This window comes from Trifolium pratense, linkage group LG5 (assembly GCF_020283565.1).
Source record: "Trifolium pratense cultivar HEN17-A07 linkage group LG5, ARS_RC_1.1, whole genome shotgun sequence".
Classification (NCBI taxonomy): domain Eukaryota; kingdom Viridiplantae; phylum Streptophyta; class Magnoliopsida; order Fabales; family Fabaceae; genus Trifolium; species Trifolium pratense.
The window spans coordinates 7,095,700-7,109,263 of NC_060063.1; the positions used below are offsets into that span (position 1 = coordinate 7,095,700).

A 13,564-nucleotide genomic window follows, 5' to 3' on the forward strand; every position below is an offset into this window, starting at 1 on the left:
TGGGAGAGGAAACAAGTTTTGATGTTTTATTTTCCTAAATAAAAATACTACTATATCGTAATTGAGATCGATTTATAACTCTCTAATTCACCGAGAACCAAAAATTGAAATATATATGAATTTATCTTAGTTGGTAGGAATATCGCATATATTATGCAGGAGTCGAAGTTCGAACTCAGATACTCCACTTATTCATCTTTAAGGTGAAATTTCTAGTCACTAGTTTACTAGAAAGAAAAAAAAATTGTAGACAAGATTTTTCATCCCTATAAAAAATCATATGTTTTCATCTCTACAAAAAAAAATTGTTTTACTTTTTGTCCCTAATGACTAATTTATTTTCATTTTAATGTCAATGTTATAATTTTTTATGTTCAAGATACCAAAAAACTTATATAAGTTCATATTATATTAAAAAAATGACAAAAAATTGTTAACTATAGTGATACCAAAAAATAAAAAGTGGTTAGAGTTTCAATAGAATTACAATAACATTGCTTAACTTCTGAAAATAAGAGTTACAATGAGAATATATAACAAACCTAATAAGCGTTACAAAACAAAAATAATTAGAAACATGAAGGCACAATCAGGGACGGATCCAGAAACTTATTGCACGGGGGGCCGAAAATAAGAACAATTATTTTGAGCCTTAAACATATTTTTTGTTAGTCATTTTGATTTTCAAATTTATCTTTCCTTTGTTAGTTTGGTCCTCAAATATGTTTCATGTTAGTTTGGTCCTCAAATATGTTTTATGTTAGTTTGAGAATATTTTGTAATTTCAATACACTTTATTTGACAATTAATATTTCATATATTTAAGGAGCGATATATTTTATGTTAGTCATTTATTTTTACCATAGTATAATTCATAATATTAAACTAAAGTGTTATAGATAGATAATTGAGATATAATAATATATATATTATATACATGAGGGAGAGGGGGGGTGGGGGGAGTGGGGGGGGCTTGGTCAGTGCATTTTCCCCCTTTGAATCCGTTCCTGGGCACAATGATATAAGCTCAAACTAATATCTAACAAAAATAATGTCAAAATCTGTCTATTAGGGGCTTAAAACAAAACACAAATTTTTGTAGAGATCGGTAACACGGAAGTTTTTTTATAAGGACAAAAACATATTTTACCTTTTTAATTGACCAAAAAAATACTATGGTATGTCAGACTTTGAGTTGAGATCCTCTTCATTTCTTATGTTTTCCATTTCTTCCATTACCAAAATTTTTAAATATTTCGGGGTGTATAAATGACATTTGGACTCACTTGATGTCACATTTTTGCATTTATATTCCCAAAACTATATAATAATGGAGGAAATGGAAAGAATTGGAAATGGAGAGGATCCTAACTCTCAGACTTTGAGCTTATAGCTTATAAGTTCATGTGACAAAAAAAAAAAAACATGTTTGGTAAACTTTTTAAAACAAAGCTTATAATTTATTTTTATAGTTTATAGCTTATTTTTTAAATACTATCAATTTTTCTTCTAATTTTATCTCTGTCATTTTACTTGAAAAAAATTAAATATTAATTAAACCTATCTTTTTATGTCATTTCATACTTATAAGTTAGTTCAACTGCTAACTTTATCAAACACTATAAATTTAATCAACTAGCTTATTCACTATAAATTTAATCAACTATAAATTTAAGCCTATGAGCATGAACTCTGTTTCGAGCAAATGTGCTTCGAATGGACTGAATGAATTTCAAATGAGGAAGGAATGAATACTCTAGATTGTTAATGAAGAGAAAAGAAAATTTTTATTCTTCCACATAGGGCCACTGAATCTTTTTTACAAAGTGTTGTTTTCAAAGAGTACAAATGATCACTATTTATACTATCCAAGTAACTAACTTGTGAACTAAGTCACTTACACATAAAGTAACTAATTTTCACAATTGGTTGTAACTAGCTAATGGGTTGTTGTAACCAACTTATGAACAAACTAAAACTAACTTCCAACTAACTAAATATCAAAACAGTTGAGAATTATATCGCATTCTAACCATTTCTTTTGAAATAATTCTTTTTGAAATAATTGAACACCGTAAAATTGAAGAGAATAAGATATGACATTAAAATCCTTCAAAAAAAATAAAGATATGACATTAATTGAAAAGTTTTTTTTGACGGTATTAATTGAAAAGTTTATAAAACTAATTTTTTTTATTTATTATATTTTAGTTTATGGAAAAAGAATCTCTATAATGATACTTGTTGAACGTTTTGCCAACAAAAATATTCTGGAACTATTCAATCATCACGAACCACATGGCTAACAAGGTGGAATTAAGTTAATGGGATAAGTTTGTTGACATTAAAATTATCGAATCTATTGAATACTTAAATAGATTTAGATATATGCAATTGGAAGAATCGGTGGTAACAAAAGTCTCAAAACTGGATTTGGGTTCAGTACCGTCAGAAATTTAGTGACTGCAGTGCAGTTGGTCACGTTCAGTCTGTCTGATCAAGATTAGACAGTCCAAAATTTAAGATCAGATTTTATAATTAATCCCTCAAAACCAGCTCATTACTCCACAGTCATCATTCATATTCCATTCATCCTCGATAATATTTTGTGTTAACGATCCACTTTATATAGTTATTCACGCATTAGAAATATCTAAGTAACAAATAATAATATTACATTTTCACGAAACAAGTAATATTATTGATATCGTTATAACGAATACGAATTTTACAAAATCTACCGTTGGATTGAAAGTTTGTATCATATAGATCATTCCTGTCAAATTTTTAAAAAATGAAAAATCATTTGATATGTCAGACCCATCAAGATTAACGGTTTATGAGTTTTATTAAATAGTGTTAATCTTGATGGGTCTCAAAGACATAACAAATGATTTTCAAATTTTTTAAAATTTGACATGAATGATCTATATACGAACTTTTAATCCAACAGTAAATTTTGTAAAATTCGTATTCGTTATAGCGATATCACTAACTTATGCACCACTTAATGTGGTGGTACATGTTAGACAAAGCCCGTCAATAATGTACATAATTATTTGTTTTCCCGAATTAGACCTAGACCCAATACAAACAACTCAACTACCACAAATTCAATCCAACATAAGATCGCTCTTAACGGAAAATCTAAAGTCACTTATGTAGTATATCAGAGGTTCTATGCTCTTGTCATAAGCAATTCATCTATTCAGGACCGTTATATTGATCTCAATAGCTCCCCGCGTTCCTCGCAGGATATCATAGGGTAGTTACAATTGTCTCTTCTATTTAAGCTCGAACGCGGTTCGCATCAAGGTGTGATTCAACCACTTTCTACTTTAACTCCACATTGATCTCATTTTGACATGATTGTCAGAGTGTGATATGTTTTGCAGGCACATTCGCCAACAAAAACCACCGCTCTAAGAACCTAGTCACGGTAACCGTCTCAAGCCACACCATTGAGTCATTTAGTTTTTTCAGTTTAAAGCATTGTCTCTCTCTGTACACCTAGAACATCGTCTCGGTACACCCAATAATCTCACATCGCTTTAGAATCAAAACTAAGGGTAATTTATATACATCACTCACATAAGAGTTTTTTGTCAATTCGTTTAATAATTCGAATGTTTTATTTTCTATTTCTTTTCTCTTTTATACAAAACAATATACTCAGAATCTATATTTCTCGATATTTTTAAATGTCCTTGTCAAAAAAAAAAAATGAAACTGTACTACTTTTTGCTCTTTTCAATGACGCGTCCATAATGGGCGATTTGTTTTATTAGAACAAACATTTTTAAGACTTAAAATTTCTTTTAGATCGCTAAAGGCAACCGTTTTTAAAGTGTTATCTAAAAGTGTTCCATAAAACTGTTCTCAATTTTAATTTTAAAGAAATTTTTTAAATAATAGGAATTTATGTGAAGAATTTAAATAGTCTAAAGTTTTATTCTTTTTTAGAGTTTTCGATTACCTCATCCAAATACAACACTAAAGACTAGAATGAATATATTCACCTTTATTTACCTTATTTATATAATAATTCGTCTTAAATTCTTTCATATTCCATATTTTGTTTTAAGAAGATTTAACTTTTGCATTGAGCAAACATCAATTATGAAACCTAATTTGTAAATAAAATGCCAAAACGAACATCATTCCATAAAAAACGATGTACCATTGAACTCACTCCGTCCGTCCATTTAGAAACCACGCGCACAAAACTACCACCACCGCCGACCACCGTCACCACAATTCCACACACACCCCCCCCCCCCCCCCCCCCTTTCAACCTCAAACACAAAACAATCTTTTCCCACCATCATTCCCACACACCAATCCAAATAAAAACTAAAATCAAAATCAATCACCATTTTTCCCAAACTAACAACATGAAAGTATTATATAATATTTCTGTCTTTAACCATTAACATTTCCATAAGGAACAAGTTTTCCCTTTTCATTAATTTTTATTATTCTACCTTCAAATTTTCCCTTGATTCATGTTGATTATTATTGTACTTTACATATGTTCAATACATGTTCAGGATTAGATTTCGTGATTGGGAAATTGAAATAAGCCTTTTTTTTTTTAAAAAAAAAGCCTCTTAATTAACATAATAGAAACAAGAAAAAGAAAAGGATATATGTAACCAAACAAATCACATTAATATTATTACAAAAGTGAGGAATCAATGTGTTAATACATAATAATATTAGTAATATGATTCATAATTTAAGAAGTAAAACAACAATTTAAACCAATCTTCTAAATCCATTGTTCATAAATTTAGAAAAAAAGTCCAAATGCAAGAGCAACAAAGGAAGCAATAATTGTTGGCACAAAAAGGGTGGTAGCATCAGATGTAGGACTTGGAGCTGGTGATGAATCTGCAGCTGAAACACTTGATGTGGCAATCATCATGGCCAAAACCATCATAGCAAAAAATTGATTCATCTTCATTGCCTCCATTTTTGATAATTTTTTTGAAAATTAATTTCTTTTTTGTTCTTTCTTTTGATGAAAGAAATTGAGTATGTAGAGATAGGGAGAGATTGAGGATGATTATTAGTGTATGTCTATGTGTCTTTATATAGTTGTTGCAAGAGAATAGGAGGATATAATAAAACAAATGTTTGGCTTATTGATGAGACATGAAACAATTTTTGTGGTTTATAGTTAAACTAATAAGTGGATATTATTAAGCTGTATATTTTTATTTAGATTCAAAGAGATGAAATATCGTAATTATAGTGTGTCCCATTAGAAATTGAATTTGAGTTCTTATGAAAAATTTGTCGTAAGAGGACCTCATTAATAATTTAAGTCCAATGTTTTGATTAATTTTAATCGTATTTTATTACTTTGTTTATAGACAAAAAAAGTATATTGGAATTGATACATTTAACTTTCTAATTCACTAAAATGATATGAGAAGGTCTATAACTCTCCGTTGCACTGCTGCTTACAGAATAACGAGGAAAGAAGTAGCGTTAATGAGTGGTGGTGCCTTCGCCCTCTTGGCTTCACCACCCACCTAGTCGTCGGCATGCCACCGCGACTTGTTACGTGGAATTGTCGCCGGAAATTATTTTGATTTCTGGGTTTCTGTGGATTGTTTTCTAATTTCTCTACAATGTCTTCATCGTCGGGATTGTGATCAGAGTTAAATGTGTCTTCGTTGCGGTCTCATTGTTGTCATTGCATTTAGCTAGTTGGTGTATCCAGTTCTTGTTCCCGCTCTCTGACTCTCTGATTATTTTTTAGATCTGTTGAGATTTACATGTTTCAATGTTGCAGGTTCCGTGTCGGTGCCATCTTATTATTCGTCTCAGTTTCTTGTGACTGATTCAGACTGTGGTGATATTCTTGTCATCTATTATGTTTTGACTCTGGATTGCTTGACTCGAAAGAGTCGTTAATGCTTGCTGTCATTCATTGCAGAGAGTTGATGGTACATGGACTTCTTTCCGTGCTAACGTTAGGTTCATTCGCTAGCTTATGAAATTCTAGTTGGTACTCACAAATGATCACATTAGTGCTCATTTGTTAGGATTGACTAGGGTTTGATGTTTCCTCTATTTTCAATTTTTATTTGTCTTCTTTTTTCTTTCTCCTTAGTTTTAATTAATCATGATTGTAATTTTTTGCATGCTCCTATAGTTTTGGATTGTGAGGGTGCTACAATCTATGATTTAGTTCGTTAATTTAACTCTATTTTCTTTCCTTTTCTGGGTTACATGATATTGGTACGAAGTTTTCATCGACGTTAACGATGATTAATCTTTGTCGGGGAACCTGTGGGGCACACAAGGCGGGTTCTTCCCTCCTAACTAAATTTTCTCCGTACGCATGAGTCAGAGATCGAACCCCTGACCACATGCTTAAAAGGACGAAGACCCTTACCACTCGGACGAACTCATTTACTCCCTCAGGTCATTTTTTATACTCCCTCCGTTCATTTTTAATTGTCGTTTTAGATTTTTGCACACATGTCAATGCATAACTTTAATCGCTAATATTTTTAATTATCTATTATAAAAAATTGTGAAAGTTTTATATTTTGAAAATACTTGTCGAGACAAATTAAACAACATCTTATATGCTAATATTTATTTTTATATATTAATAAAAAAATTACAATCAAAGTAGATTATATGAATAGTGTTACACGGTTCTCAAACGACACTTAGAACGGAGAAAGTAAGAAACAAAACACATAAATCACAAAGACCAATGAAGCACATTGTAAATAATTATTTTTATTTAAAATCTTATAAATTTTAATTAATTTCATGAACACTCCTATTTAATTACTCTTAATTTTATTGACTTACTTATTTTTAACGTTCTCTTTCATAATAAATAGGAGTATTATAAAAAAAATTAATTTCTTTTGTTAAACATAAATTATATTTTTTTTGTAAATTTTGTAAACCATGTATTTTTTTTTATTATTTTTTTGTAAATTTTGTAAACATATATATTTTTATTATTTATTTTTTTAATTATGTTTTTTGGTTTAGTAGCATAATGGCTAGAAATTTCACCTTAAAATGATGAATAAGTGGAGTGTCAGGGTTCAAACCCCAACTCTTACATAATATATGTGATGTTCATACTAACTGAGTTAACCTTATGAAAATAACCAGGTATCTTTTTAAATATTTTTGAAAGCTTGCCCATCAGTATTTTATTCATAAATTTAATTTTTTTTATTTAAATATATTTTATTGATAAACATTAAAAAAGTTTGAGTCTGGTTTCCGGTCAGCTACAGCTGCCAGGTTGGTGGTTGGACAGAGTGTGTGTCTTGGGCTTTTGGTTTATATACAGTTGTCACTTCTCTTGTTTCAATTTTATTAAAATGTAACTTTTCCTTTTACTAGGTTTTTTTTTAAACAATATTTCTTTAGAGCAATTCAGAGTAATTTTTTTGTGTGTTCATTGCATAAGTTAATTTTTTAAAAATGAATATGGAATATAAAAGAAAATAAATCAAAGCAAAATGTTAATTTTTTAAAAATGAATATGGAATATAAAAGAAACTAAATCAACGCAGATTATATGAATGGACATATAAGCGAAGGAATTTAGCCCGTAATTCGTCTAAAGTATTAAAGATTTTGAAATTTGAAAAATACTAATAAATAGGTTTATATCTATTTTTCTTCAAAAATATTAGTGGAATTTAAACTCGGAAGGAATTGGATCATCTCCAATATTTTATGTCCAGCTCTCTCTCCTTTTGTAATTCAATAGTTGTTGATTAACAAAGGGAAAAAAGTATAATGCAGAAGAGAGAGAAAGAGATGAGTGAATGACCGAAATGAGAGTACCAAGAAAAACATGATTGAAAAACATGAGAGAAAGAGCTAGAGAGGATCAAGATTTAACTTATAATCTCTAATTCAAAAATAACGAAGAATAAAATTGACGTGTGTTGTTCTTGCCATCACATTCTTAACTTTTTTGTACAAGTATTATTATTTTTTGATCGATTTTGTACAACTACTATCTGTTTGTTACATTTTTGTACAACTGTTATGCATAAGATAGAATAGATATATACATAATTATGCACTAATGACAATAATATTATTTGTTCCGTCAAAAAGTAATATTATTATTTGTTACTTTAGGTATTTCCAATGTGTGGATAATTTAACAAAATACTGTTGAGGATGATGACTGTTGTGCTGGTTTTGAGACTTTTGTTACCTGGACTCACTGATTCTTCCAATTGAATGTATATGAATTTGTATCATTAATTAGTAGTATATATTAAGAACTTCGATAACTTTAATGTCAATAAACTAATTCCATCTTGTTTGCCATGTGGTTAGTGATGATTGAATAGAATATTTTTGTTGGCAAAGTTCACTAAATATAAATATAGAGATAGTTTCCAGGCTTTAGTTCTGTTAGTAAAAAATAGCGGATAGTTGATAAGTTAACTTATAATGAATGAACTTATAGCAAATAGTTTACAAGCTAGCTTTTAGCTTATAGTGAATAAATTAACTAATTGAATTTATAGTGTTTTGTAAAATTAGCGGTTGAATTATCTTATAAGTATGAAATAACATAAAAAAGATATGTTTAACTATTTTTTTTTCCTCCTTCAGAAAAAATAAAACTATTTTTTTTATCTAAGTAAGATGACAAATGTAAAACTGAAAGAAAAAATGAGTTATAAGTTAGTAAAATAAATATAAGCTCTTTTTAAAAGACATTTACCAAACAAAGATCTTTTTTATTCATGTGAGCTTATAAGCTATAAGCCCAAAATCTATATTTACCAAACAGAACCTTTGTATATCAATTTCGACATTGATGGGTAACAAAATCTTGATCATGATTGACATTCATGTTCAATCATTCTGATGTCGGTTCTCACAAAGGGACTCCGTTGTGGTCGTTGAGCTGAAATGCGTTGTTTGAGCCATCGTGTTCATCGGGTTGAGTATGACGTTTTGGGCCTTGATCCAATCCAAAATAAAAAATATGTATGACATACAAAGTGGCTGAATTCTATCCTACCAATCGAGTTTATTCTATAATCAAGAGTTAGAGATCAAACTTGTATGATCACTTATTTAAAGGTATTATATGGTTAAAATCAAATATCTTTAGTGATAATCAATTGTTGGTTGATTCAGCGGTGATTGACGTTAAACTTAGTAGGGAGGACCGCAGTTCGATCCGCCGCAACTACGATCGGAAAGGGATTGAAAACATTTGATGTCATAACTGACCTCGAACCATTTTAAATTGATGGTAAAAAAATAAAATATCTTAAAGAGATATGATAATTACGATTAACTGATCAAATAATTTTTTACAGTCATTATATCAATATTTTACACGTACATACTTTGTTTTTGGTCATTTTACACATACATTTAATCGTGTGCATAATATATATGTAGATACTTTTTTTTTAAGACATATTGTAAATATATTTTAATAATGTCATTTGATTTAATGCATTCGTAACAAATTTCATTGTACATTTTGAAACATTGAATATTTTTTATGCCAACTAACTAATCATTTACTTATTCTCTAGTAGCTGCCATGTGATTCATGATGATTGAGCATATGCAGAATATACTTTTGTTGAGAATTTTTTACATTGAAACTTTACAGAACAATAATGTTGCTTAAATTGAACTTGTAGTTTATGAATATAATAATATTTTTTTAGTATTTTTTCTGTACTTTTAAAGCCTTAGAGAATGCAATAAAATTATTTATTGAAACTACTATGGGTGATCATATCTGAACTAATTCAAAAGTAAAATCGCAAACCAAACCAAACCGAAAATCGCAAAAACCGCATTTGGTTTGGATGTATTTGGATGACTTTCTTACTGAATCGCAAACCGCAAAAACCGCAAACCATAAAAACCACAAAAATTGCGGATACAGCAAAAACTGCATTAAGTTACTATTATATATTTATATTCCAATATACATAGCTCAATTACCAAGTCAATCGACCAAATTAATGGAACTTCAAGTTGTTTTTATTTTTCGTACTGTAATGTTATTTTAGATAAACAACTTTTATCGGTAGTGTGATGTTATTTTGAAAATTCAAGTTCTTTTTTTGATATTTAAAATTGTAAGATACTAATGTTATTTTAGATAAACAATTTTTATTGTTACTATAATGTTATTTTGTAACTTCAAGTTTTTTTTTTTATGTTTAAAATTGTTCGGCACTGAAACGCTATGCTGTAAACTGCACCTATCGAACCAATCCAAACCGCATTGGTTTGGTTTGGATGACTTTTTAAAAATCAGTCGAACCAAACCGAACCACATGCATTTTTATCTCGCGGTTAGGATGACTTTTATGCCCAAAATCGAACCAAATCGCACCGCGATCACCCCTAATTGAAACACCGTTGGGTTTCAAGTGTGAGTTGTTAAATTTTTTATCAACTATGTATGAGAAGAATATTGAATTTATAAGAGAGATGACCCATTAAACTAATATTCTAAGATTTTGGGTGGAAATATGACGTCTACCTCTTTTATTGATACAACCAAATTCGAGTTGGGATCACCCTCGAGAGTTTATAGAGAAAAACTAGAACTAAAAGAGAGAAACTTCATTAGTTCAAATCATGAGACAATACAATGCTTGTATAAGCTGCTGCATATCCATAGTAAGATAGCAATAGAAACTACACAATAGCATTACTCAAAAACTAACTAATAGAATATGTCTAAAAGACCCCTTCTAGAATGAACTAGAAAATTCATTATTTTCTTATCCTCAAGATCCTATCATTTATAGTCATGAAACATTGATCTTATTATTTCTTCCGAGTTCTCCGGACTCCTCAAGAGAGAGTATCCGTACATATGATGAGAGAAAACATATTAGGACAATGATGCCATAATAGAGAAATAAAATGAGTAGAGAATTATAGGTGCATTTTTTTTTCGATAAAAAAACTAAAAAAGTGTAAATTTAAAACAAAAATCATATGTAATTATTTGTCATCTAAAATATATTGGACCAAGAGCTTGCTATGATAAATTTAAAACAGAAGAACAGAGATATGACGATGATGCAACATTGAGGAGAGCTAAGTCGAATTTTTCTTAGCAAAATCACAATGAGAAAAGAAAAAAAAAAGATAATAAGAATATTCAGCATTATATTCAAACCACATATAAGCAATATAGTATCCCCGATTTGGAAGTTGATCATTAGCTAGTAGGAAACTTGTTGTGAATGACTCCAAACCAAAAAAGATTTGGTGGGATTTCATTTGATAGTCTTGCAGCTGCACGCTAGTAAGTACCGACACTCATCAGATTAGGCGTTTCCGTGTTGGACACGTGTCAGTGTCCGTGTCCGACACAGACACCGACACTTATGATTACACTAAATTATGTCATTTTTCCAAATTTTTATCGGTGTCGACGTGTCAGTTTCCGTGTCGTGTCCGGTGTCTGTGTCTGTGTCAGTGCTTCATAGGCTGCACGGTTCTATCGTCCTAATAAAAGTATCGATCTACATATATTATAGTGAAGAAAAGAATTGCTTCAAAAAAAAAATAGTGAAGAAAAGAAATATATTTTTCTATATTTATAAGTTTTTTTTTTTTACAAATTCTATATTTATAAGTTAAGTTAGATAAAGTAGTAATTTTGTAGGAAATATATGCTTTGGTTTTGAAAAGATACAATAAAGCATCCTAGAATTATGACTTTCACCACAAAAATATAATTTCAAATCCAATCTTTTTTATTTTCTATGGAAAATCAATTTTAAGAACAATCTCAAGATGATGCAAATAAATACCTATATTATCTCAAGCACATGGTACTTGGCCAAATCATATAGTTCGGAACATCGACGACTTTATCACTCGGTCCTTCGGTTTGATGATCTAAGATTTATGTATCATGGCTTCATAGTTATAAATCTTAATTTTCAAATTGTGTCTCACGTCCCAATGGCTAAGATTTGTAACTATGATTCCACTTTAGGTTTTTAATTTTCCAATTCTAATTGTCACTATCAATTTCTCCTCTCATTTCTAATTGAATAATTCTAAACCTATGCTATATAGTGAAGCATGATACAAATATGAATAGGATTGTTTAGAAATTCCATTAATTAACAGAACCATAAAAGAATGAATTATGGAAAATATATTCTTGGATTACTTTCAATAATCCTTAGATGATGAGAACCACTCACACATGAACTTGCGAGCACCTACAAACATAAAACTAAAGAACAAGAAAGTAAAGAAGACTAGAATACAATTACTAGAATTTTGGAATAGTGAGTGAGGAATATTTTTTCCTTAGGCTCAGAGCCCTATTTATATCCTAGAGGATCATCAATTTTGTGTTATTCACTAACAACTAAGGTATTATTACCTGACTTTGGCTAACATGGAAGACTTCAATAAGTCTTTCATGCTGCACAAGTTGGCAAAATTATTATAACGAATACGAATTTTACAAAATTCACGTTGTATTGAAAGTTTATTATATCATAGAGATTGTCCATAATTTATTTTTTTAAAGAAATCAAAAATCATTTGATATGTTATTACTTATTGAGACCTATTAAGATTAACGGTATTCAATTAAAATTCATAAACCGTTAATTTTGATGAGTCTTAATAACATATCAAATGATTTTCGATTTCTTTAGAAAAAAATTATGGATAATCTATATGATATAAACTTTCAATCCAACCGTACGTAAATTTTGTAAAATTCATATTCGTTATAATAATATTTGTTAGTGGTTCATGGTGCAAGACTTAAATCACTTGTGCATACAAGCATGAAAATAAGAAACGAAAACCAACAAATTATGATTTTTGGCCTACCACAGTCGAATGATGACAATGGCAGTGGCAGGTCGTCCTATAAAATCCTTTGGCTATTGACCTGCTCCCACGGTTGTGGAGACCCCGTTGTATGATAAAACTTGACAATTATCAATTACATTTGATACATATCAAAAAGTAAAAAATAGATTAAATTAACAAATACTATTAACAAAATTTAGCTATTTATAGTTTTTCAGCTGGATTTGGACTTTTTCTGCGCACTCATCATGTCCATCGTGGCCACGATAGCATGTAATTTTGCCTCATCGTGGCCACGATGGATCATATCGTGGTACGATGGAAGATTTGATCAGGATTTTTTGTTTTTCTTCAACCGCCTTCATCGTGCCACACTAGTATATCATCGTGGTACGATGGAAAAATTTGTTGCAGATTTTCTTCAATTTAAACCACATTCTCATCGTGTCACGCTGGATCGCATCGTAGGTACGATGTGTGCGCTGTTTATTACGTTTTTGCCCTTTTTTATGCTTTTTCCACTTTTCTTGTTTCTGGGCCAAGTAACTTCACTTTTCCAGGTATTTGCTTGCTTTTGGGCTTCAATTGCTATTAAAAATGCCCTAAATTACTACTAAAAACATCATATAATTAACTGTCATCAGGACAGATAGTATGTTATTCATGCTCGCCTTGTTGGATAAAATATGATATTCATATATAT

At 29.9% G+C, this 13,564-nt stretch overlaps 1 protein-coding gene across 1 annotated transcript; it reads right to left on the reverse strand.

Annotated features, from left to right (window-relative positions):
* Window positions 1-4,634: 4,634 nt before the first annotated feature.
* LOC123885472 (arabinogalactan protein 13-like) lies at window positions 4,635-5,091 on the reverse strand. The gene has a single exon (XM_045934756.1). The coding sequence runs from the start codon at window positions 4,973-4,975 to the stop codon at window positions 4,793-4,795; it is 183 nt and encodes a 60-aa protein (XP_045790712.1). The 5' UTR covers window positions 4,976-5,091; the 3' UTR covers window positions 4,635-4,792.
* Window positions 5,092-13,564: the final 8,473 nt, after the last annotated feature.

Coding starts and splice junctions, on each gene's coding strand:
- LOC123885472 (XM_045934756.1), bottom strand. CDS start 4,975: ATGGAGGCAATGAAGATGAATCAATTTTTTGCTATGATGGTTTTGGCC.